Below are 23,440 nucleotides of genomic sequence, written 5' to 3' on the forward strand. Positions count from 1 at the left end.
GATGAGGTCTGCGTGCAAGGCCTTGGCCTTCTCACAAATGACGGCCTCAGTCACTGTGTCCCCTGCACGCTGCTTCTCTTCTAACCAGATGAGCAGCAACTTCTCGACCTCCTCCAGAACAGCTGGGCGGTTCTTCACGATCCTGGTGACTCCCTTGGCTGCATCAGTCGCAAGGATCTTCTCCCTCATCTTCAGGATGGTCCCGATGGTCGATGGGTTCCTGCCGTACTCCCTGGTGAGGTCCGTCACACGCATTCCACCGTCGTGCTTCCAGATGATCTCCTTCTTCATTTCCAGCGTCACCTTCTCCTTCTTCCTCTCGCCGGCCTCCGCAGCAGCAGCAGTCTTCTTGGGTCCCATGGCAGCACAGCTCTTACCTTCGTAAACTCAGAAAAAGAAAAAGAAAAATCAGCAATTCAAACCCAGAACCAAGTCCTTGAATTCCAAACACCCAACCCAAAATCCAAAAACCCCCAAAAAAGTTTTAAAAGTTTAACTTACGAAATGGCTGCAAATCACCAAAGTCTTCAAAATCCTCAAATGGCTGCAAAAGAAGTTTTGGGAAAGCTTTAAAAATCACCAAAGTCTTCAAAAACCTCAACTGTTCCCCCAGCCCCTCCCCAACTGTTGCAAACGCCTCCCCAACTGTTGCAAACCCCTCCCCAACTGTTCCCCCATCCACCCAGCACACAGAAATTCAAACCCAGAAATTTTTTTCAAAAAAAGCCAACATGGCCCAATGGTCACAGAAAATCATAAAAATGCAGAAAAAAACCACACAAGCTCCCAGATTCTTGCAAACCCCTCCCCAGCTGTTCCCCCATCCACCCAGCACACAGAAATTCAAAACCCAGAATTTTTTTTCAAAAAAACACAACATGGCCCAATGGTCACAGAAAATCATAAAAATGCAGAAAAAACCACACAAGCTCCCAGATTCTTGCAAACCCCTCCTCAACTGTTCCCCCATCCACCCAGCACACAGAAATTCAAACCCAGATTTTTTTTCCAAAAAGAAATAAACATGGCCCAATGGTCACAGAAAATCATAAAAATGCAGAAAAAAACCACACAAGCTCCCAGATTCTTGCAAACCTCTCCCCAACACCAAGTCCTTGAATTCTAAACACCCCAACCCAAAATCCAAAAACCCCCAAAAAAGTTTTAAAAGTTTAACTTACCAAACAGCTGCAAAAGAAGTTTTGGGAAAGCTTCAAAAATTCAGCAAACTCTTTAAAAAGCTCAAAAAGGCCACCACACCGCGTGCAATGTGTTGCTCCTCGAAGTCAAGTCGCAACTGCACCTCTTCCAGCAATGCACCCTGGGTTTTAACGGTTTTACGAAAAAGGAAACAAACTTGCAAGACGTTTTCGTCTTGCGAAGCAAGCCCATAGGGAAATTCGTCTTGCGAAGCAACTCGAAAACGAAAAAACCTTTCGTCTTGCGAGTTTTTCATCTTGCGAGGCTTTCGTCTTGCGGGGCACCACTGTACAGTGGACGCTGGGGTTGCAAACGTGATCTGTGTGAGATGCACGTTCGCAACCCGCAGTGTTCACAACCCGCAGCGGCGCTTCTGCGCATGCGCAATGCGCGATTTAGTGCTTCTGTGCATACGCGACCGCCGAAACCCGGAAGTAACCCGTTCCGGTACTTCCTGGTTTCGCTGGGTCTGTAACCCGAAAAAATGCAACCTGAAGCGTCTGTAACCCGAGGTATGACTGTAAAAGTAGCCAGCCATCTCTGTGGGCCTCAGTGTCGTCTGTGTGTGTGTCAGCCAGTATGTTGTGTTGTTGCAGACAGAGTGGCTCCAGGACTCCACTTAATCAGTAACCAAGATCTGTGCCTCTGTGAAGACTAAGATAGCTGCTATGAGCACTCTGTGTATGCTCTTTGACTACGCTGTTTATGAACAAGTTTATTTTCTTCAGTAAACCTTTATTCTGTTCATGAAGAAGACTCTGCTTGATTAATTTACTGCTGCGTGATATGTTGGAGGGTATGGGGCGATCCCATGTTCATTAAAGGGGGCAGCAACCTCAGCAGCTTTTAAGAACAGGTTTCCTCTCATAGACAGCTATAAAGCTATTACCTGGACATCTTTCTCCTCACACATTTACGAAGCACTATTTCTGTGTTTACTCTTCTTCTGATGCCTCTTTGGGAGAAAGGTTCTGCAGAGGGTAGTAATGTGTCCTCACCAGGGGGAACTCAAGCATGTAAAAATGAAATTGGTTTTTACCATGAATTTCTATTCACTGCTTGAATTCCCCTTCAGCCTTAAAGCAACATTCAGATATGCTACACTGATAAGAGTTGAAATCAAGAGTAACTCTCTCCTCTCACACAGCTGATCAGAATGCTTTTAGTGCAGATCCTGAGGCCGCCAACTTTATTGGCCCTTGTCCTGGGAACAGTCCTTATCCTCAGCTACACCTTCCACAGAACGGAGACCAAGGTAGGAATCATTCGTCACCCAGTTTTTTCTATGAAAATAAAATGTTGGCAAAGCGAAAGAGTGGAATATAAAGTGCCTTAAAGAGTTTTTTTTCCTTTTTAAAAAGACGGTCACTCCCTGATGTTACATCCAATATGTGTTTAGTGCCTGGTGACCCTTAAACATAAAGTGAGCATCTCAACTGGAACTTAAATAAATAAATAAGAGAGAGAGAGAGGAGTTTTCACCACAATATTAATTTAGAGTTCCCAGAGGTATGACCATGTTAATCTGGAGCTGCAAAAAACAAAACAAATCAGCACCTTAAGAATCTAGCAAATGCATTGCGGCATAGACTTCTGTGGATTTAAGCCCATTTCATCAGATGCATTAAGTGAAATCTTTGTAGGTAGGATTATATATACGGTGGTACCTCGGGTTACATATGCTTCAGGTTACAGACTCCGTTAACCCAGAAATAGTGCTTCAGGTTAAGAACTTTCCTTCAGGATGAGAACAGAAATTGTGCTCTGGCGGTGCGGCAGCAGCGGGAGGCCCCATTAGCTAAAGTGGTGCTTCAGGTTAAGAACAGTTTCAGGTTAAGTACGGACCTCTGAAACGAATTAAGTACTTAACCTGAGGTACCACTGTGTATATACACACACACACTGTTGAATGGCAATGTGATGCAAAAACTACAGTCATTATAATAAGAGATTAAATGTATGCTACAAATGTAGCAATTTTACCAGGGCTTTTTTTTCAGCCAGAACATGCCAGAACGGTGTACCAGGACCTCTCAGTTGGGCCAAGGAAGTGGAAGGAGAGACCTGACCAGCCTCAGCAAAGCCCTGCTGTGCCTCTGATTCATGAGGAGACCCTCCCAGGAGGCCAAAGGGGACATCCACTACGAGCTCTGGAAAGGGTCTCCTTGCAAGTTGGAGGCGCAGCAAGGCTTAGTTGAGGCTCTTCAGCCTCCTGGCTAATAGTAGAGGCGTGTGAAAGCTCTGCCTCAGCTGAGCAAGCCCCCCCCCCCCACCATTCTGGCTCACATGAGCCAGAAATGCAAGGTAGGGATTCATTCAGCTGCTCAGATAAGGTGCAGAAGGCTCCCCTCACCTCAGCTGAGCAGCCTCAACAAGCTTGAAGTGAGTTTTCTGAGGGAAGTGTGTTCCAGCACCCTATGTCTGGGGAAAATGCACTGAATGTTACAATTGCCTTGTTTGTTTGTTTGTTTTCTAATATTTATATTTTATTAAGGTGATTTCAGTTAAAAGAAATAAAGTGTTGGAAAGAAGGAAAAGTGAGAGGGAGAAAAACAACAAGGATACATATAAATGTGAAAATATACCAAAAAAGAAGAAACAGTATACAATATTCCCATACATTCATGTATAAATTGCTATAGTGTTGTTGTCCTAGTGCTTATGAAAATGTTAATAGCCTACTACATTTTGTATAAACTCATTCCAAGTGTTCTTGTATTTATCCACACAGTGTCTGCACCTGTAAGCCGTCCGTTTATAAATTGCCTTGTTAAATCAGACCAACTGCCATGTAATCCAATATTTAGCTTTCGGTTGAGGCCAATCAGAGACCTCTGGGATGCATGGAACTGTGCGTGTTTGTGTGTGAAAGTGACCCCCTTCCCCAGTCCTTTTGTCCCTGCCACCTGATATTTAGGGGTATACTGCTTTTGTATATGGAGTATCACAGATCATTACTTACACCAGAACAGCATGAAGCTGATATCTCCTCTTAAAAAACAAAGTTGGCATTTTTGCCCATCACCATATTAAACATCTCTTGTTACATTGTGCCAGTTCACCTCTTTGAAACAACCCCTCCTATGCTTTCACAGTTTAGCCAAATCCAGCCTGAAGATGTATATATGTATTTATTCAGCAAGTTATAAGAGGAAAGTGGGAATCTATCATTCAGTGCCTGTTTCCGCAAATATATTGCCATTGAATTGTGAGGGTATTGGCTTGATTCTGCCTCCAGAAATCAGTGGCCTGAGAATAAACTCCCCCCACCCCTATGTTTGGTGATTCAGGATGAGAAATTATTTTGGGGAGCTAGGGAAGAACCCACATTTTGGTTTCATCATTTCCAATTTGCTGCAAATGAACCCATTGGAGCTGAGGCAGTGTCTCTGTGCTCACCCTTGAAATTATTTATTTTTAATTCCACACTCAAGTTTACCATCTTTGGAGGCCTTGGGAAGCAATTTAAAGAAAATGAAGTTCCTGCAGGTATTGGTAAGCATTTTCTTGTTAATTTTGTAACCACACCAGGCATTATATCAACACAACGCATTGTGAACAATGTTCATTTTCAATAAAGAAAATATGTGGTGCAGCTTATTCCCTACCTCTGTTTCCCAGATTCTTGTAAATTAAAACATTTTTAAGATGATGGAGGGATTGCAACTTGGTGGTAGAACAGTAAGACCTAGGACACAGGTAGGCAAACTAAGGCCCGGGGGCCAGATTAGGCCCAATTGCCTTCTAAATCCAGTCCCGGAATCAGTGTGTTTTTACATGAGTAGAATGTGTCCTTTTATTTAAAATGCATCTCTGGGTTATTTGTTGGGCTTGCCTGGTGTTTTGACATAAGCAGAATGTGTGCTTTTATTTAAAATGCATCTCTGGGTTATTTGTGGGGCATAGGAATTCGTTCATTCCCCTCCCCCCCAAAAAAAATATAGTCCGGCCCCCCACAAGGTCTGAGGGACAGTGGACCAGCCCCCTGCTGAAAAGGTTTGTTGACCCTTGACTTAGAATGACTGCCCAACATTTCCCATTAAAAGGACAACGTAGCAGCTAATTTGAAAAACCATCTGCTTGAGGCCCTGCAGAATCTGCACCAATATACAGACAGTCCATAATACTGGGCTACATGCACTAAGTGTCTAATATAAGGCTTCCTTTTTAATACTATTAAATGCTTCAATCACAGACAGCAGGAGTGAACTTTGGGCAATGAAAGATGGAACCCCGAGACATGCTAGAATGGAATGGGTAGAAAAGGACAAAGAAATTAAAGCTGTCCTTAGAAAACTAGACGACTTGATGCCCAGCATCACTTTCATGGATATCAATACCACCACAAGTGCTAAGAACAGCAAGGCCACCATCTTAAACTACAAAAGCTCTTATTGTGTTGGCGAGTATTTGATGGTTCGACTGGATTTATACAACTACTTGGGCAAGAGGAAGGAATACGGAGGAGACTTCTTACGAGCGAGGATCTCCTCTTCAAGTCTTAGGGCTGGAGCTTCTGGGCGCATCACAGACTATAGGAATGGGACGTACCTGGTCAATTTCACTTTATTTTGGGAGGGCGATGTCAGAGTGTCCATCTTGCTCATCCACCCCAGCGAAGGAGTTTCAGCACTGTGGGCTGCAAGGAAAAAAGGCTATGACAAAATAGTTTTCAAAGGCAAATTTTTAAACAAAACGTTAGATGTCTTCACTGAATGTGGATTTAACAAGACCACAAATGCAGAACTGTGCGAGTATCTAGATGAGCGAGACCAGGAGGCCTTCTACTGTGTGAAACCAAAATATGTGCCATGTGAAGCTTTCGTCCAGCTTTCGTCCAACAACAGACCCATCTCATACTTAACAGCCATAGAAAAGAGACTTTTAAACAGGTACATTCTTTGCTGTTCAAATGCTTTATCTTAGGGAAGTACTGAAAACTCCTATGGGATCCTCTAAAAGGTTCTTTGAAAACAAAATCTGAGTGATGATATCTTATCATCTCTGCTGGCCATGCTGGGAAGAAAATCTCCCTTGTTGCATCCATTTGCAGAACCAGGGAAGGTTTCTTCACAGACCATTAAGTGCACACCCTCCAATATTTCTCCAATGAAAATAGGGACATCCTATTCAATAATAATAATAATAATAATAATAATAATAATAATAATAATTTTATTATTTATACCCTGCCCATCTGACTGGGTTGCGCCAATCACGCTGGGTGGCTTCCAACACATATAAAAATATAATAAAACATTAAACACTAAAAAATATAATAAAACATTGGCTCAGGGGTTGCACAATCCCATGCCCTCCAACATTTCTCCCACGAAAATAGGGATGTCCTAAGGAAAAGTGGGACATTCTGGGATCAAATCAGAAACCTGGACAGCTTCTGTAAATCCAGTACTGTCCCTGGGAAAAAAAAGGGATACTTAGAGGATCTGAAAGTGGCTTTTGAAAACAGGGAGAAGTTGTGCTTCCATCTCTTTTCCGAAGTTCGGTTATCAAAACAGTTACAAACAGGTGTTCCCACTCCCCTTCCAATGGAAGCTTGGCTCAAGTGTTGAGTTTCCAGCAGTAGCCATTAAGGTGTGTAAAAACCTAATTTGTCCTCGTCTGCTTTTCTCTAATGAGTATTTTCTCTTTCTTGAACGTCCAGTGTTGGAATTCAGATACCTCAGAATTTCGGGAACATTCGTGTCGTGCCCTGCAAAAGTAAGCTAGACTATCTGGTTCTGGTCACAACTTGAATGCAACAAATGACGAAATTGAGGGAGGGCCTGTATTTTTAGTTGGTATTGTAAGACTGAGGTGCAATGTGGCAAGAACAGGACTATTTGAAAAAAGATGATGGGAGGAAGAGTTTGAAAGGGGCAAGAGAGAGAGGTCATGGGAAGAATAATGGAAGGGAGAAAATTCAGTTATTGCTTAGGATGACTTGATTTCCTACAAAGATGAGAATCTGAATAGCCAATCACTTCCTGGAGAGGTCTTGTGTGGTCAGAGGCAGTATCAGCGACTACTTCCTTCTTCATCCTCTCATTTGTTATATTTCATCAGCGAGTAAGGTGACGAGAGAGAAGTGCAGGATTGGGATGGCTTCTCCTGTCCCCAGCGGCTACGTTTTGCGCAACACCTGGCACCCAGAATTTTGTTCCATCCATGATTTCAGCACTTTGGATAAGATCCGTGCGAGTCTGAAGAGCAAAATGATTTATCTCATGGGGGATTCAACATCATTTCAATGGATTTATTACCTTACCAAGAGAGTGACAAGTACGTCCTGGCTGGGTTTTGGATTTTCTCACTCTTCTGAGATCCAGAATGTTGTTTTCCTTCCTTCCTTCCTTCCTTCTTTCCTTCCTTCCTTCCTTCCTTCCTTCCTTCCTTCCTTCCTTCCGTTTAGAAATTTTGGACTACACCCTCCTTTGAACAGCAGATCCCCAAGACCTGTTATTGCAATGGGCAGTTTCTTAAGTTTCCAAAGCAGCTTGCTTTGCAGAATGTGGGATGTGGGACTGTAGTTTAAGGCAGTGGTTTTCAGCCTCAGGTCCTCAGATGTCGTCGAACTGCAACTCCCATCATGCCCAGCCAACTTAGTCAATGACCCAAATTGAAGAACACTGGCTTTAAGGAATGCAGCCCTCTGTAGGTACACAAAGATAGCTGCGTAATTCTGCGGCGTTAGAGTCTTCAGTAAAGAGGAGTTTCCCTGCCTTCTTACATGAGATACAATCCTTGACATTTCCAGTTAAAGTATCTGGAACCATCTGCTTGCTAACAAGTGCTCTACCACTAAGTTATGGACTCTTGGACCTGACTACCTAGTATTGTGAATGAGCTCAAGCGCTCTGAATAATTTTTGGGGAGGGAATGTTGTTGGACCCTTGGAAGATCAAGACATGTAGGGCAGAAAAGTTATCCGCCCAAGGCATGATGGAAAACAGCAACAACTAGGAAAAGATAGACATAACATTTTACAAGGACAGGAAGAAACACCATGGACAGAATAATTGCTACACACAGGAAGAAAAAGGATATAGTTTGAATAATTCACCTGTTGATTTATAAATCATTTAATGTGTCAATAAAAATGGAAGGCATTAATATTGCAGTTGTTGTATAAGGGATTTTTATTTTGACTGGAGTGTAATTGAAATTAATAAGATTTTGGAATGCAGAAATAAAGTAAATCATCAAACCATCAATTCTAGCACACAGGGGGGCACCTAAATTATATAATTTGGCATCTGAATGGTTGGTATTAGTAATTGTATTATAATATGGCATTGTTATAATGAGGCTATAATTGGAATATTGTAATTGAAAACTAATAAATATATTACAAAAAAAAGAAAAGCTGTCCCTTGGAACCATCACAACTTCCTTGCTATTAGTTTTCAAAACATTCCTATTAAAGTATTTCATTTCCTCTTTCCAACCTCTTCTTTGTTAGCGCTGAAGTACTTTGATCACCAAAGCGTTCCAGTCTTCAAGACACGTGTGGCTTTGGACCTGGAGAGGAACACATTCATCCAGTGGAAAAAACACGGGTACCCCCTCGTGACAAAGTCCTTCTATTCAGTGAAAGATCTGAATTACATTGCTCGGGAAATCGACCAAGTAGCAGGGGACAGCGACACAGCCATCGTCATCGCTATAGGCCAGCACTTCAGACCATTCCCCATGGATCTCTTTGTGCGAAGGGTTGTAAACATTCGCCGCGCCATTGAGCGCCTTCTCCTGAGAAGCCCTGACACAAAAGTCATTGTCAAAGCAGAGAATATCCGAGAAATGAATGCAGACACAGAGCGATTTGGCGACTTCCATGGCTATGCCCAATACCTTGCCATGAAATACATTTTTCGAGGTCTCAGGGTTGGCGTAATTGATGCCTGGGACATGACTATCGCCTATAATTCAAACACAGTTCACCCACCAGAACAAGTGGTTTGGAGCCAAATCATGATGTTTCTAACATACCTCTGTTAAGAATGACCTTGGCCCTTATCATCAACGGAGAGAACCGTCTTGCCTGTTCCATGTGTGGCTGCTAGGCTGGTGACTGGAGCAGCCCGATGGGACCATGTGTCTCCACTCTTGAAGGCACTGCAGTGGTTGCTGGCCCAATTTAAGTACTAGCATGCAAACCTGCAAACAGCTTGGGATCCAAGTACTGAAAAGCACCTCCCTCAATATCAACCATCTTGGGCCCTACGATTGGCAGGGAGTCCACCACCGAATGCTGCCTAGTTAGCACTGATCCGTGCCAGGGGTCTTCTTGCTGGCAGTTTGCCATTTGTGGAATGCCCTCCCTGGTGAGATGTGTCTGCCTCCCTCACTAACATTCAGGAAAAACTTTAAAACATTCCTCTTCACCCCGGCTAAAAGATGCTGTTCCTAGAAACCTTAAATTATTAGCTGTGGAATCACTCTCAAATAGCGAATAATCAGATTGCGGGCAGCTGCTTCTGTGCAAGTAACCAGCAGGAAGCCTCTTGGCTAAATCTCAGTGAGAAACATGATCTATCACGTGAAGTCTCTTGGGAAACTTGAGCTTGTGTGTAACATCCTGGTATGCATTTGCTAATAGCCTAATCTTCCAATCCCAGGGTGGCTTCCGCTGAGCCAGGTTACAACAACTGTTGCTCGGGCTGCACTAGATGAGCAGCAGTTCAGCTTTTTATTCATAGGCAAAAGTACTGCACATGGCTGAGTGGAAACCAGAAGAGGGAGCTAAAGGCACTGAGAACAGACACTAAAATAGAACTCTGTATTGATTTCTAGTTGTGCAGCAGGGCTTGCCACCATTCTGTTTACCAAAATGTGCCTTTGTGCTTGTGCGGAATGCTTTTCGTTTGCAAAAGGAATGCTTCATCATACCTCTGGAGGGCCATTGGGCTATTCAGTTAAACCCGGTGCCTGGCCCTTGTCTGTGTGTCCAGAAGCTACCTTGTCAGAAATATGGCTTGGATTTCAGGATAGAGAAATCTGTCAGCTTTGGCTTGCCAAGTTTCCAAGTTTCTTAAATTTGGTTACCTGCATTTCCTCTACAATTAGATTTTTTTTAAAAAAAAGATATCCTCACGAAACACCATCAGCATATTAGTGTAGATTTCTCCTATTAAACATGTTTCTGTATGCAGTTTTGACCAATATACACATTCTTGCAAGCAACTTTCTCGAAAATAATGCATTTTGTATGTTATTTTTACTAATATGTGCACTACTCTTTGGAACTCCCTTCCCATTGATCTTCGTCGGGTTCTTTTCTGTATTGGTTTCAGCAATTGTTTTTGTTTCCGCAAGCCTACCAAGGCATGTAATTTTCATATATGTGTAGCAACTGTTTTATCTACCGTATTTTTCGCTCTATAATACGCACCAGACCACAAGACACACCGAGTTTTTGGAGGAGGAAAACAAGAAAAAAAAATATTCTGAGTCTCAGAAGCCAGAACAGCAAGAGGGATCGCTGCTCAGTGAGAGCAGCAATCCCTCTTTCTGTTCTGGCTTCTGGGATAGCTGCGCAGCCTGCATTCGCTCCATAAGACGCACACACATTTCCCCTTACTTTTTAGGAGGGAAAAAGTGAGTCTTATAGAGCAAAAAATACGGTATATTTTTAAAAATTGTGCTAACTTGTTTTTCATGTTTGTTTTTATCTGCATATATAAAGAAAGTTTTAGATTGTCACTCTGGTGCCTTCTGTCAAGGAAGCGACTTACAATTTTTATTAAATAAATAAAAATAAAATCAATGGCCTGGACCTTGAAGCTCTCTATTATCCAACCAGTTGTTTGATAATATGTATTACGGACTCTCTGCAAAACTGGATGAGTGTGTGCAGAATGTGCTGGAAAAAGATCTCCGTGGACCAGAAGGGGTGTGGAATAACTTTTGCTAAACCTCCTCCAGGAGAAATCATCACCTCCCTTTTTTACACATGTCTCTAAGAGGTACCTCAAACTAAGGCAGGGGTTGCCCGTGTGTCACCCATATATGTCTTCCTTGGTACCCACAAGGTCTTCTCCACCTGCTGAAGTTTGGAGTTGTTGTTTTAAAGCATTCTGTTGTAGCTCATAGAATAGGTGGGTTGAGTAGCACAAAAAGAATGTGCTGTTTTGGCAGATAGGTTATGCCAGCCTGATCCTGATACTAGATCTTCCAGTGCCAGGATTCTAGGAATTTAGCTGTGACATGGGATAGCCCCATTATCGACTAAAGTAAGTGATCCCAGGGTCCCACCCATTTGCAGGTAACGCCTTCTGAGCTAGGAAGGCATTTGGGGAAGTTTTTAATGTGTGACATTTTAATGTATTTTTAATCTTTATTGGAAGCTGCCTAGAGTGGTTGGGGAAACCCAGTCAGATGGGCGGGGTACAAATAATAAATTATTATTATTATCACCTAACGGAAGGTATGTATGTGGTGGTTATTGTGCAGAGAGGTAAACCTGCATATCCCCAGGGGGTCTTCGTTCCCCACGCACCATTATGTTCAAAGTTGATACGCAGAAAGCATCAAAAGGAATTAGAAGAGTGAATAAAGCCGCCTTGTAACTTGGTTGAATAGGCTTGGGCATGGAGAGAGCATGAACTATAGACTAAAGCTGTCCACATTAAATTTCCTTATGTACATAAGGGAATATTGATATTGACAATGGGTTCTTTCATGTGCTTGTTGATACTTTCCAAAGACTCAAGAGACGCTGTTGTCATAATGCCAACCTTTTGGTGGCTTTTGCCTCAGGCCAATTTCACTAAATATCCACACCAGCCAAATTCAGCCGCAACCTGGTTTTGCTACTGGGGACAATCAGCCTCTGACCCCAGAACTGACCCAGTTGTGTTTCTGGCTAACTTTGACTGTTTAGCTGATTTTTCAAGGCCTGCGTCTTCTGGCGAGACCTTTAGTCAGGGCAACCATCTTAGCCTAACCCAACCACTGGCTTCCTTCTTCAGTTCTTCACCAGCCAAGTATTGCTAACACACTTAGGGTGAATAGCTTAATATTCAGACCTCAGCTCTCCACTATTGACCCTAACCCCTCAATCTTTTCGAATCTTTGCCTCACACTTCGCCCATCAACTGACTTTCCCAACCGACTTTCCGAACTGATATTTGTTTTCCACAGTTGACAATTAACTACCCTTTATCCACCAACCAGAACTTCCAGCCAATCAGAGCCTGCCGTTCCCTTGACCAATCAAAATGGAGTTTTCTGATCCAGGCCCCTATAAATACTCGAAGCAGTGCTATCCCTCTTGCAGAATCTGTTGCCAAGCTGCTACTGCCAAACAGGCCTGCAACATAGTAAGAGTTCAAGGCTTTGGACTTTGAGCGTGTTGCTCTACATCAACGGAGGCCGCAGAAACCTTTTTTGTTGTTGTTGTTTATAAAGGGCAAAGAATGTACAGATATACACATAGCATTTTTCCACACTGTGTCTCAAATTTGCTAAGATTCTTCCATCCCCAGATGGAAGACTAAGATATGGGGGGGGGGGGGGCAGGTAAGCCCCACCCTGCCTAATCAATCACATGATATAAATAAAATAATAATAAAATTTTATTTATATCCCGCCCTCCCCAGCCGAAGCCGGGCTCAGAGTGGCTAACAACAGTAAAATAATACAACATTCTAAAATCATTTCATTATATGGTACATTCACACTATTTGAATGGCAATGCCCATCAACTTTGGTGGGGCCTGTCCCCATTAAAAAAAATGGGGGGGGGAGGGACCTCAGTCTCTAGGCATTGGCTCCTATGCCCTCCCACCCTATTTCTTTCTGTAGACTTCTGGGATATTATGCTCCCTCACCAGTCCTTGAGCCCAGTGCAGCACTGTACTTTGATTCCTATGGTCAGAGAGTCTGTGTTTTAAAGGGCCTGCCTGAGCATCATGCCTTCTTCCATTCTTGAGATCAAACATCAGAGGTTAGAGGTGAGGTCAGGTGGTTGGCAGCAATTTTGATGAAAAAGAGGGCACCCTTCACCCACTATGAGAGAAAGAGAGACAGCAACAGAAGCAGTTTTGAACAAGGAAATGATTGACCCAGAAAGAGGGCTAGCTAGGAGTTTGAAAGTGGTCTCGGCCTGTGTTATTCATATATTTGTAAACAAGCAAGGTTTGTTTGTTTGTTTGCTTGCTTGCTTGCTTGCTTGCTTGCTTGCTTGTTTTTAAGGACCAAAGGCTCAAGTACTCTCCAAAGGAAGCCATCTGCTGGTAATCTCTACCCTGGAAGTATTATTATCAACATGGTTATTATTTTCCTTACTTATTTTCAATATGTAACATGGGAATTCTTACAACTCAGAGAAGTAGGGAGTGCATATTCATCCATTCAAGACTCAGGAACTACAACCAGGTGGAGGTCTTCATATCTGAAAATCAGCAGTATTTTCAGTTATTAAAAGGTTTATTTGCATTATAGAAATGCATATCCTAATAATATCAGTAAGAGTGCAACAGAGTAGAAAAGAGAGAGAAAAAGAGAGAGAGCTCCTACTACTCTACTAATGATTTTCTGATGTCAATACTTACAGGCTACTGGGTTAAATGAATATTCAGTGAGTTTTTAAAAACATACATTCTAGAATAGTCTGTTGGAAAGTATTACTACTCTCCCCCTGCCTTTGGTTGCAACAGGTTTGAAACCAAAGGCGGTGAAAAGGAATTTCTCTGTGCCTTTTGACAGAGGTGCCAGGAATATCTTTGGTTTATACCATGACCTCAACAGCCTTCCTGGCTCTCGTGCTTGGAGACAGTTTCTTCATCATCTACACTGTCCACATCTACAAAACTGATACCCAGGTAGAGTGTCTTACCTTATTCAATAACACAAACTAATTCATAAAGATTTATTTTTTTAAAAATGGTGTATGTACATATACCTGAAGGAGTGTCTCCACCCCCATCGTTCTGCCTGGACTCTGAGGTCCAGCACCGAGGGCCTTCTGGTGGTTCCCTCACAGTGAGAAGCCAAGTTACAGGGAACCAGGCAGAGGGCCTTCTCGATAGTGGCGCCCCCCCTGTGGAACGCCCTCCCATCAGATGTCAAAGAGATAAACAACTTCCTGACATTCAGAAGACATCTGAAGGCAGCCCTGTTTAGGGAAGCTTTTAATGTTTGATGTTTTATTGTATTTTTAATATTCTGTTGTCAGCCACCTAGAGTGGCTGGGGAAACCCAGACAGATGGGTGGGGTATAAATAAAAAGGTGTTGTTGTTGTTGTTGTTAAGACATTTAGTTAATTAGCACCTGATGGCCCTGAAATACAACATGGATTGGACTCTGGTGACCATTTGAAAATAGAAGTAAATAGTTTGGCTCTTGCGGTGTGACACTTTTGCAGAATGGAATTTTAAATGCAATATTCACATTGAGTAAATGTTTCTCTATTTTTCAGGAAACCTTTTATTGCAGCCTTCCCCCTGTGGAAAAACATTGTTTTTTAACTGCAGCCAACTGGATGGTTGTGGAGGCTGCAAATGTATGGTTGGGGGCTCAAGGCAGTTGCCCTTCCCAAATTATTTTGACCCTGGCACCTGCTATTCAGATATGCTTCCACATGGAGGTTTTGCTTGGAAATTGTGCCTTACTACTGCTCTGTTTTCTCCTTGTGAACGCTTGTAATTCTTTCTTTCTCATTGCATGCTCCAGATTCTCATCTTCAGAGGTATCACAATGAGCCATGTATCAAATCAGATCAATCACTTTGCTGGTGACAATGGTGAGGCCTTTTTCAGTTCTCATATCTATTCCCTACCAGCTCTTTCCCTGCTCCATCCTCTTCCCATTCCCTTTTGCCTTATGTTGCTGGAGGCTGGCCGCTGCTGGTGCTTGTCAAAGGCGAAGCTGAGCCTGGTCTTCACAGAGCTTCACAACTGTGTGGGGTGGAATGCTCTCTTCCTCCTCACATACTAGAATGAAAGTGAGGGAGAAGTGAAGGATGCGAGAGCAGCAGCAGCAGCATCTAGACTTGAAAGAGAAGGGTGCTTCAAAAGCAAAGCATTATCTCAACCTGGAAGATGCAGGCGGAACCAGCAGGGAAATCTTCCTAGGTTATAGCTCAGTACTGAGTCAGGGAAGCAAAATCCTTACAGGAACAGGTATTGGGAAAATAGTACAGGTTGATGCATAGTATAGCAGGGAAGTATACTAGGGGCCTAAGAGCTCCCCCACACTTCCGCTTGTTCGTGCCTAGAAAGCACTGGGGTCTGGACAGTTTTCCATTTGTCCCATTCTTTCCAGCTAAAATCGAGCAGTTTTGCCTTTCTTCCTGGAAAACCAGTTCTTTAGCGCTAAATCAGAACAAACAGCAATTCTCAGAAAATCCCGATTCCCAATTGTCCTGATGCAGTGCTAAATCACGGATTTTCCTGGGTGAAAGTAGTGGAGCAAATGGGCTTGCAAAGCCCTGGGCTCGTCCACACTTCTGCTTGTTCCATGCCTGAAAACAGTGGCGTAGCATAGGGGGCACGGGGCGGTTGCCCCAGGTGCAAAATTGTTAAGGGCGCAAATTTCAACACCTGGAGCTGCCTCAATACAGCTGTGTGTGCTTCCATCACTCAGCTCCATTGAAAACAGCTTCTCCATGTGAACCAGGAAGTGACCTCTCCAGATTATGGAACAACTCTTCTTATCTCTGTGGCTAGGATCTCCTGTATGACATGGATGATGTTAAGCCGTTGAATGTGCATGTGTACTCCTTCGGTTTCTCTTGCTCCCACCCCTCCACGTGGTCCTGGCAACCCACGTTACACCGCAGCCTAGAAAGATTGGGGCTGTTGTTTTCTGCTTGATCCATGCTTTTTAGGTATGGGTCTGAGCAGTTTTCCACTTACCGCTCTCCTTTCCCAGGAAAACCTGCTATTTCGTGTTCAATCAGAGCAAACGCTGATCTGGAGGAAACCCAAATTGCTGTTTGATCTGACTGAGCACTAAAGAGCAGATTTCACCTGAGGAAAGGAGCAGGATTAGAGGAAGTGTGGACAAAAACCTCCAAAATATGAGCTTTTGCTATTCTGAGAACAATCGTACATTGACAGCATGGAGGCAGAGGGGAAAGAGAATCTAGAACATGAAGGATGCTACGTAAATATTTTAAATTGATATTTGTAAGCCTTTATAGGAGCCTCTTTTTTTCCTTTTTTTTTAACTGAAAAGTAATGTAAAAAATGCCAATATTAATATCCATACCAGCCATTACTTAAAGTAATTGATTAGGGGAAATTATAAAATACGTTTTAAAACAAAGCATAAATAAAAAAAATCTTGATTGCAGTCCAAAGACCCATCAAACAATTTCAGAACAAAATACAGTTAAGACAGCCAACCACAAAAGAGAGAGGAACCGAGGCGGTCATTTTGTTTTGTCTCAAGCATGATGATCCTTGATTCTTTTAACTTCCGAGAGAAACTTTGCCATGGCCAGTGTAATATCATTAACCCTGTCATCCAAAAGATATTTAATATGGGATGCTTCAGATTTGCCCGGCAGATTTGCCAGTAGGGGTTTGATTAAAACAAAGCATATTACTGTTTTTTAAAAAATGTGTCTGATTTTCTTCCCATGCTTCCTAGACTTTTATGAACAAATCCCATATTTTCCTAGCATTCAGGTTTACTTGTAATCACTTTTTTGATTAATTTGAAAGTATTTTGATTCTTTAAACAAAAATTATTCCATCAAAGACAGCAGGAACAGAATTTTGTCTATGAAAGGCGACATCCTGATGAATATGAGGATAGAGTGGGAAAAGAATGACAAAGAAGTAAAAGACATTCTGAGAAAGCTGAACCAGTTGATGCCGAGTGTCACTTTCACAGATATAATGACCACCACAAGTGCCAGGAACATCAAGGCCACCATATTAAACCAAAAGGGTTCTTATTGCGTTGGAGACGCCTTGATGGTTCGGCTAGATTTGTACAACTACTTGGGGGAGAGAAAGAAGTACGGAGGAGACTTCTTACGAGTGAGGATCTACTCTTCAAGTCTTAGGGCTGGAGCTTCTGGGCACATCACAGACTATAGGAATGGGACGTACCTGGTCAATTTCACTTTATTTTGGGAGGGCGATGTCAAAGTTTCCATCTTGCTCATCCACCTCAGTGAAGGAGTTTCTGCACTGTGGGCTGCGAGGAAGAGAGGCTACGACAAAATGGATTTCAGAGGCAAGTTTCTGAATGGGGCCTCACACGTCTCCACTAAGTGTGGTTTTGTCAGAAGCACAACTGCGGATCTATGTGAGTATCTTGATGAACGAGACCAGGAAGCCTTCTACTGTGTGAAACCAAAGAGGGTGCCGTGTGAAGCTCTTGTGAAACTTCAGTCTGAACTAACACACAAATCCTACCTCACAGACTTGGAACGAAGACTTTTTAAGAGGTATTTCACTCTCCTGTCTCTTCTTAAGGCCAACTGTCAATGCATTTCATAACTCGCAGCCGGGTATTTTAAGAATTCTGCTGTTCATTCTGTGAATGTTTCATTTTGAGACAGTTTGGGTCTGTGTGTTTGCTCTCTGGAGCTCGTCGGCAGTCAGAAAGCCATACAGAATCCCCAGGGTCAATGATGAATAAGCGGGTGCAATGCGGTGTCTTTTAGAAGTATCTAAAAATAGGAGTTAGGGATATGGCTTTAAAGGGGGATTTGACAAATTCATGGAGGTGAGGGCTACTGGTGGCTACTAGCCATGGTGGCGATGCTCTGCCTCCACAGCTAGTCAGCAATGCTGGAAACCACAGGAGGGGAGGGAGCTCTTATGTTCATGTCCTGCTTGCAGGTTTTTGGTCAGATGCTGGGCTAGATGAGCCATTGGCCTGATCCAGCCAGTGTGGTGTAGCCACAGACCAAACAAGAAGTCTTTTATAGTCTTTTATAGTCTTCCTTTCTGTTCAGGAGGCCAGCCTGGGTGGTTGGGGACATTCTAGAGCAGAGTTTCCCCAAACTTGAGTCTCTAGCTGTTTTTGGACTACACTTCCCATCATCCCTGACCACCGGTCCTGCTAGTTGGGATGATGGGAGTTGTAGTCCATAAGCAGCTGGAGACCCAAGTTTGGGAAGCCCTGTTCTAGAGCTGAAGAGTAGTTGGGGGGGGCAATGTTCCAATCTGCAGTTCAGATGCCTCACCACATGGGGGGGTGATGTGTGGTGTAGTGGTCTCTCAGCCTCACTCACCTCACAGAGTGTTTGTTGTGGTGGAGGAAGGGAAAGGAGATTGTTAGCCATTTTGAGACTCCTTCGGGTAGTGATAAAGCGGGATATCAAATCCAAACTCCTCCTCTTCTTCTTCTTTTGTTCCCATGTGTGTGTACGTGCCCCTTCTGGGGTTGTGCAGGCTGAAATGATTACAAATGGGTAAGCTGTTCCTCTCCCAAGATAGATCCTCTTCTCGGCTTGGTTGCTCAATACAATGATGTGTCAAGTTCCTCAAGATTATTGGAATCTGTTTGCAGTATTGAGGAAGAAGATGGGTAGAAGGTTTCATCTGCTGGATCCAAGCCTCCAGCATGCATCACAAAGGCAGTTGGTTACATCACCAGTTAAATACACATTTGTGTTGCAAAATATTGGCTTTCAACAGTTATGTGGCGCAAACAATTGCTTAATTTCCAGCTGAAGATTGGACAAGTTCTGCAATAGAAGTGAACAGTGGTTGGAGTGGTGTTGGTTGTGCTGGCACATCTTTACCCTGTGTTCTCTGTTAACTTGTATCTTAGTTAATCTCTAAGATCCAGACCCAGACAATCCTCAGAGCACCAATATTGGGCTTATCCACACTCACCTTTCTTCCTACACTTCCTAGGCACAGATCTGTGCTTTATAGCTCCATGTCTGAGTGCTCTTCTCTTTGTCCCAGAGTTTCACCCACAAAACTCGCTCCTTAAAGCTGAAGCACAAAAAAACAGCAATTTTGGGTTTTTGTGGTTTGCCATTTGCTCCAATTCAGCGTTAAAGCATGGGTTTTTGTGGGGGAAGCTCCAGAGCAAAAAAATAAATAAATAAAATTACATTACAACAATATAGAAGTCATACTTGTCACAATCAGAACTTACATTTATTTAAAATATTGGTGTGCAGCATTCAGAAAGGCTTCCAATAAAAAGACAGAAAAACAGTACATTATACAGTGGTATCTCGGGTTACATACGCTTCAGGTTACATACGCTTCAGGTTACAGACTCTGCTAACCCAGAAATAGTGCTTCAGGTTAAGAACTTTGCTTCAGGATGAGAACAGAAATCGTGCTCTGGCGGCGCGGCAGCAGCAGGAGGCCCCATTAGCTAAAGTGGTGCTTCAGGTTAAGAACAGTTTCAGGTTAAGTACAGACCTCCGGAACGAATTAAGTACTTAACCCGAGGTACCACTGTAATGCGGAATACTTTACAGGGGAAATGCAAGTAATAGAACAAATATTTCCCTTAAGCATTCATTGCACAAGGAGTGAATTGAACCAAATTTCTTTCTTTTTATCAGGTCCATTTTAATGTCATTTTCTACTAGACCCAATAAAAACCTGACAATGTACAAAAGGCTTTGCAAAATCAGATTAAGATTCACCTTCCATTTACAGCAGCAATATGTTAGATGTGAGAATTTAGTGGGAAACATCGATGATGGAAATATTCCAAATATGCTGACTTCCTTTTTTTCCCCTTGAAGGAACAAAGTTGGAGCTGAGATCCTGCATCCATTTGTGGGCATCCATGTTGTATGCTGTGGAAGTGAGTTAGACCTTCCAGTTCTCAATGCAATGTTTTGTTGGCACATATAATGAATGTAGGAATTTAGGATACATTTTTTAGCACATCACAGCCTTCAAATACCTTGAGATGAGCAGAACCATCCTATACTCCCATCTTGCCAGGAAGAGGCTTACACCACCACAATGGCTGCCATATATTACATATAAATGGGCAATCCTTTCAATGTGAGGGCCACCTTACCTCTTGGATAACCTTCCAGGGTTGTATTCCAGTGGTGGGTGTGATCAGAGCAGAAACACGCAGTGACAGACTTTGGGCTTTCACATTTCAGAGGCGCCCTGTGTGACACCAAAATCCCACCCCCTGCCTCTCGCCCTCTCTTCCAAGTCATTTTTGCAGTGACCCCTGCAGCGCCCTCTCAGCCCGGTGCCCAGTAGACGCGGGTGGTACTGTGGTCTAAACCACTGAGCCTCTTCGGCTTGCCGATCAGATGGTCGGTGGTTCAAATCCCCGCAACGGGGTGAGCTCCCGTTGCTCTGTCCCAGCTCCTGCCCACCTAGCAGTTCAAAAGCATGCCAATGCAAGTAGATAAATAGGTACCTCTGCAGTGGGTAGGCAAACAGCATTTCCGTGCGCTCTGGTTTCAGTCACGGTGTTCTGTTGCACCGGAAGCAGTTTAGTCATGCTGGCCACATGACCGGGACAGTTGACTTTGGACAAATGCCGGCTCTCTCGGCCTGAAAGCCAGATGAGCGCCGCAACCCCATAGTTGCCTTGGACTGGATTTAACTGTCCAGGGGTCCTTTACTTTTACCTTTTTACCAATGCAGGTCATGCTCCGCTAAATCCGCCTCTGAAACAGCATGGAGCAATGAACACGACTCTTCCCTTTTTACAGTTGTCTACACTCAAAGGTCATTCCTCTTTACCCAGGCCTATGGCTATTAAATTATGGTCTGTGAAAGCGGAGGAGATGACTGTTACAATGATGACTCTTTTATTAATAGGCTGTCTGTCAGTATGCTTTTTATTATGTTTTTATCATTGATGTTCTCTAATGTGTTTTTATTGTTGTACTCAGCCCTGGGATCTTTTGATAAAGGGCAGTATGTAAATTGAATTGATGAAAGTGTTGTGGACAAGTATCCAATTCAAACAGGGTTAACTTAGCCAATGATCACACCGGGAGTGGAAAATAAAAAGCAGTTTATTTGGTTATAGCAGAAGGCACAGAGTGGGTTAGCACCCAAAGAATCTGGGCACCTCTGATGAGCACACGGTGAATACTTAGACTGTTCCAATACATTGTTACATGTGAGAAACGTTTGATCCTGATTACAATGGGTTACATACATGTGGCATTAAGCATAGGCATAGGTCTCAACAGAAAACCTTGGGGCTCAATGCATTAGGCTCAATTCCCAGAATCTTTTGGCCACTGTCCCTTCCCTCCTAGTTACAGGTAGGTAGCCATGCTGGTCTGCCATAGTCGAAACAACACAAAACAAAAAACATTCCTTCCAGTAGCACCTTAGAGACCAACTAAGTGTGTTATTGGTATGAGCTTTCGTGTGCATGCACACTTTTTCAGATACCAATAACAAACTTAGTTGGTCTCTAAGGTGCTACTGGAAGGAATTATTTTATTTTATTTTGTTCCTTCCCTCCTGGTCATTGCTTTACTGAAAATGCCAGGAAATCTCCATCCACAAAGTCTGAACAATTTATACCTTCCCCCTAAAAGTACACATACTACCAGGAAATTTCTAAACACAAGATCTGCACCAGCATTTTCAGGAAATGTGCAACCACAAGGTCCCTTGCAAGTGGACAGTTTGACTTTTGCTTCTTGAAAGCACCTTGAGGACAGCTAAATGGGTTATACTTAGTAGGTCATGCCATTTGTAATCATAATCTAACTGGGGAGAAGCCAACATTATGGACACAGGCGAGCCTCCCTGGGGAGAGCATTCCACAAGTGGGGAGCCCCCACAAAAAAGGCCCGTTCTCTTGTTGCCATCTTCTGGGCTACAGAGGATGATCACAGAGTCCATGTTTATTCATATGGGGAGAGGTGGGTCTTGATATTGAAAGAGAACAACATCCCCCACCCCAAGGACCCCTTTCCCATGAGTTGTTAAACCCCCCAAATACAGCCCCACCCCGGCAACAACAACAACAAAAAGAAATTCAAAAAAAGAGAAAAACTCTGTTCCCCTGAGTTTCTACTCAAAAACAAACAAACAAAACAACCCCTGATGTAATATGATCGCAACATGCTGTAGCACTTAGTAAACTGGTCATTGCATTCTGTACCAAGGGGAGCACCAGAGAATGAACTGCTGTTGCTACGCTATCATGATACAGCAACAATTTGTGTGAAAGTTTCTTGCATTGTAGGGGGTTGGACTAGATGACCCTCGTGGTCCTTTCCAACTCTACAGTCCTAGGATTCTGTGAATACATCATCACCTCCTAAGCTCCAAAAATTATTTTGGTGTCCTACTTCATCCAGATGACACACCAAAGGACAGGAAAAGAAAACAGTAGCGCTGCAATATTTTGTCTAGGAGCAGCTAACCTGTGGCTTTCCAGATGTCCTTAGTTTCTCCCATAAGCCCCTGCCAGCACAGCCAAGCACCAGGAGGTAATGGGAACTGTAGTCTAACATTACGTGGAATTACCTGGGGTTTAATAGCCCATCTTAAGGTCAAAGAATGCAAATCTCATTTACTTATTTCATGAAATTTTGCAAATCTTATTTACTTATTTCATAAAATTTCTACACCACTTGATTTTTTTTAAAAGAAACCCAGAACTCAAAGCAGTTTACAAGAAAATAAAGAAAAGGTTCCAACTGTACAGTACTTTAAAATATACAAAGATTGTGATCTGCCCTTATGCCAGTGATAGCAGAAATGTCACCCACGTGATGCCCCTTACCCCATTTGCAAAGGGGATACGTTTTATATCCATATACAATGGACTAACCACGTATACCTGATTCCCTACTCCCCCTTTTTCTGAAATGTGTTTAACAGCTGACCCCGTTTCTTAAATCTAGCAGCACCCATGTAGAGCCACAACTAATGGTCAATATTCCATAGACAACACACTGAAACTGTCTCCTTGCCCAACGGTACAGACAACCCAGACATCTCTGGGTCCAGGTTTTGAATGAAAAGTCCATCAATCCACCTTTCATGTGGTAAAACCAAAAGTCACTGGGAATTGAGAGGAAAGCTCTGGTAGATGTCCTAAAATAATTATTTAATTCCTATGTTTGTTTAATTTGTATCCTGCCTTTGCTCCCAAAGGAGCAAGCCATTAGAGTTCATTAGCATTCTAGAGGGTGTAGCCCAAGCTGGTGTATTGCCCTAGCAAAAAAAAAAATAATAATCAACAGATAATTCTGCAGCATCTTGAAGGTGAGCCAAGTGACATCTTTTTGTGGTCCCGATGCCATCTGATTAAGAAACGAAATGAGTATTTTTCCCTACAGACCGAGGCCAA

General features: G+C 43.0%; 1 protein-coding gene and 1 long non-coding RNA gene across 8 annotated transcripts in view; one reads left to right on the plus strand and one right to left on the minus strand.

Moving 5' to 3' along the window:
- LOC308464292 (NXPE family member 2-like) overlaps positions 1 to 21,868 on the plus strand; it is a 35,366-nt gene extending 13,498 nt beyond the window's left edge. For 3 of the 7 annotated variants that reach the window (XM_080983547.1, XM_080983548.1, XM_080983550.1), the window contains 6 exons: positions 2,348 to 2,455; positions 4,635 to 4,695; positions 5,396 to 6,092; positions 6,866 to 6,921; positions 7,267 to 7,482; positions 8,663 to 10,966. In XM_080983547.1, the coding sequence (XP_080839673.1) occupies positions 2,348 to 2,455; positions 4,635 to 4,695; positions 5,396 to 6,092; positions 6,866 to 6,921; positions 7,267 to 7,482; positions 8,663 to 9,198 (1,674 nt within the window). In that variant the 3' untranslated portion in view covers positions 9,199 to 10,966. Of the gene's footprint in view, positions 1 to 1,664; positions 1,713 to 2,347; positions 2,456 to 3,704; positions 4,696 to 5,395; positions 6,093 to 6,865; positions 6,922 to 7,266; positions 7,483 to 8,662; positions 14,946 to 16,909; positions 17,607 to 19,883 lie in introns of those variants that run through there. The other 4 variants (XM_080983549.1, XM_080983551.1, XM_080983552.1 and 1 more) reach the window with 4 other exon arrangements.
- Positions 21,869 to 22,081: 213 nt separating this feature from the next.
- LOC308464395 overlaps positions 22,082 to 23,440 on the minus strand; it is a 130,261-nt gene continuing 128,902 nt past the window's right edge. The window contains exon 3 of the long non-coding RNA XR_013980003.1: positions 22,082 to 22,399. This is a non-coding gene — a long non-coding RNA (uncharacterized lncRNA). The remainder of the gene's footprint in view (positions 22,400 to 23,440) is intronic.

Source organism: Podarcis pityusensis, assembly GCF_964106645.2.
Source record: "Podarcis pityusensis genome assembly, chromosome: 15".
In the NCBI taxonomy this organism is placed as follows: Eukaryota; Metazoa; Chordata; class Lepidosauria; order Squamata; family Lacertidae; genus Podarcis; species Podarcis pityusensis.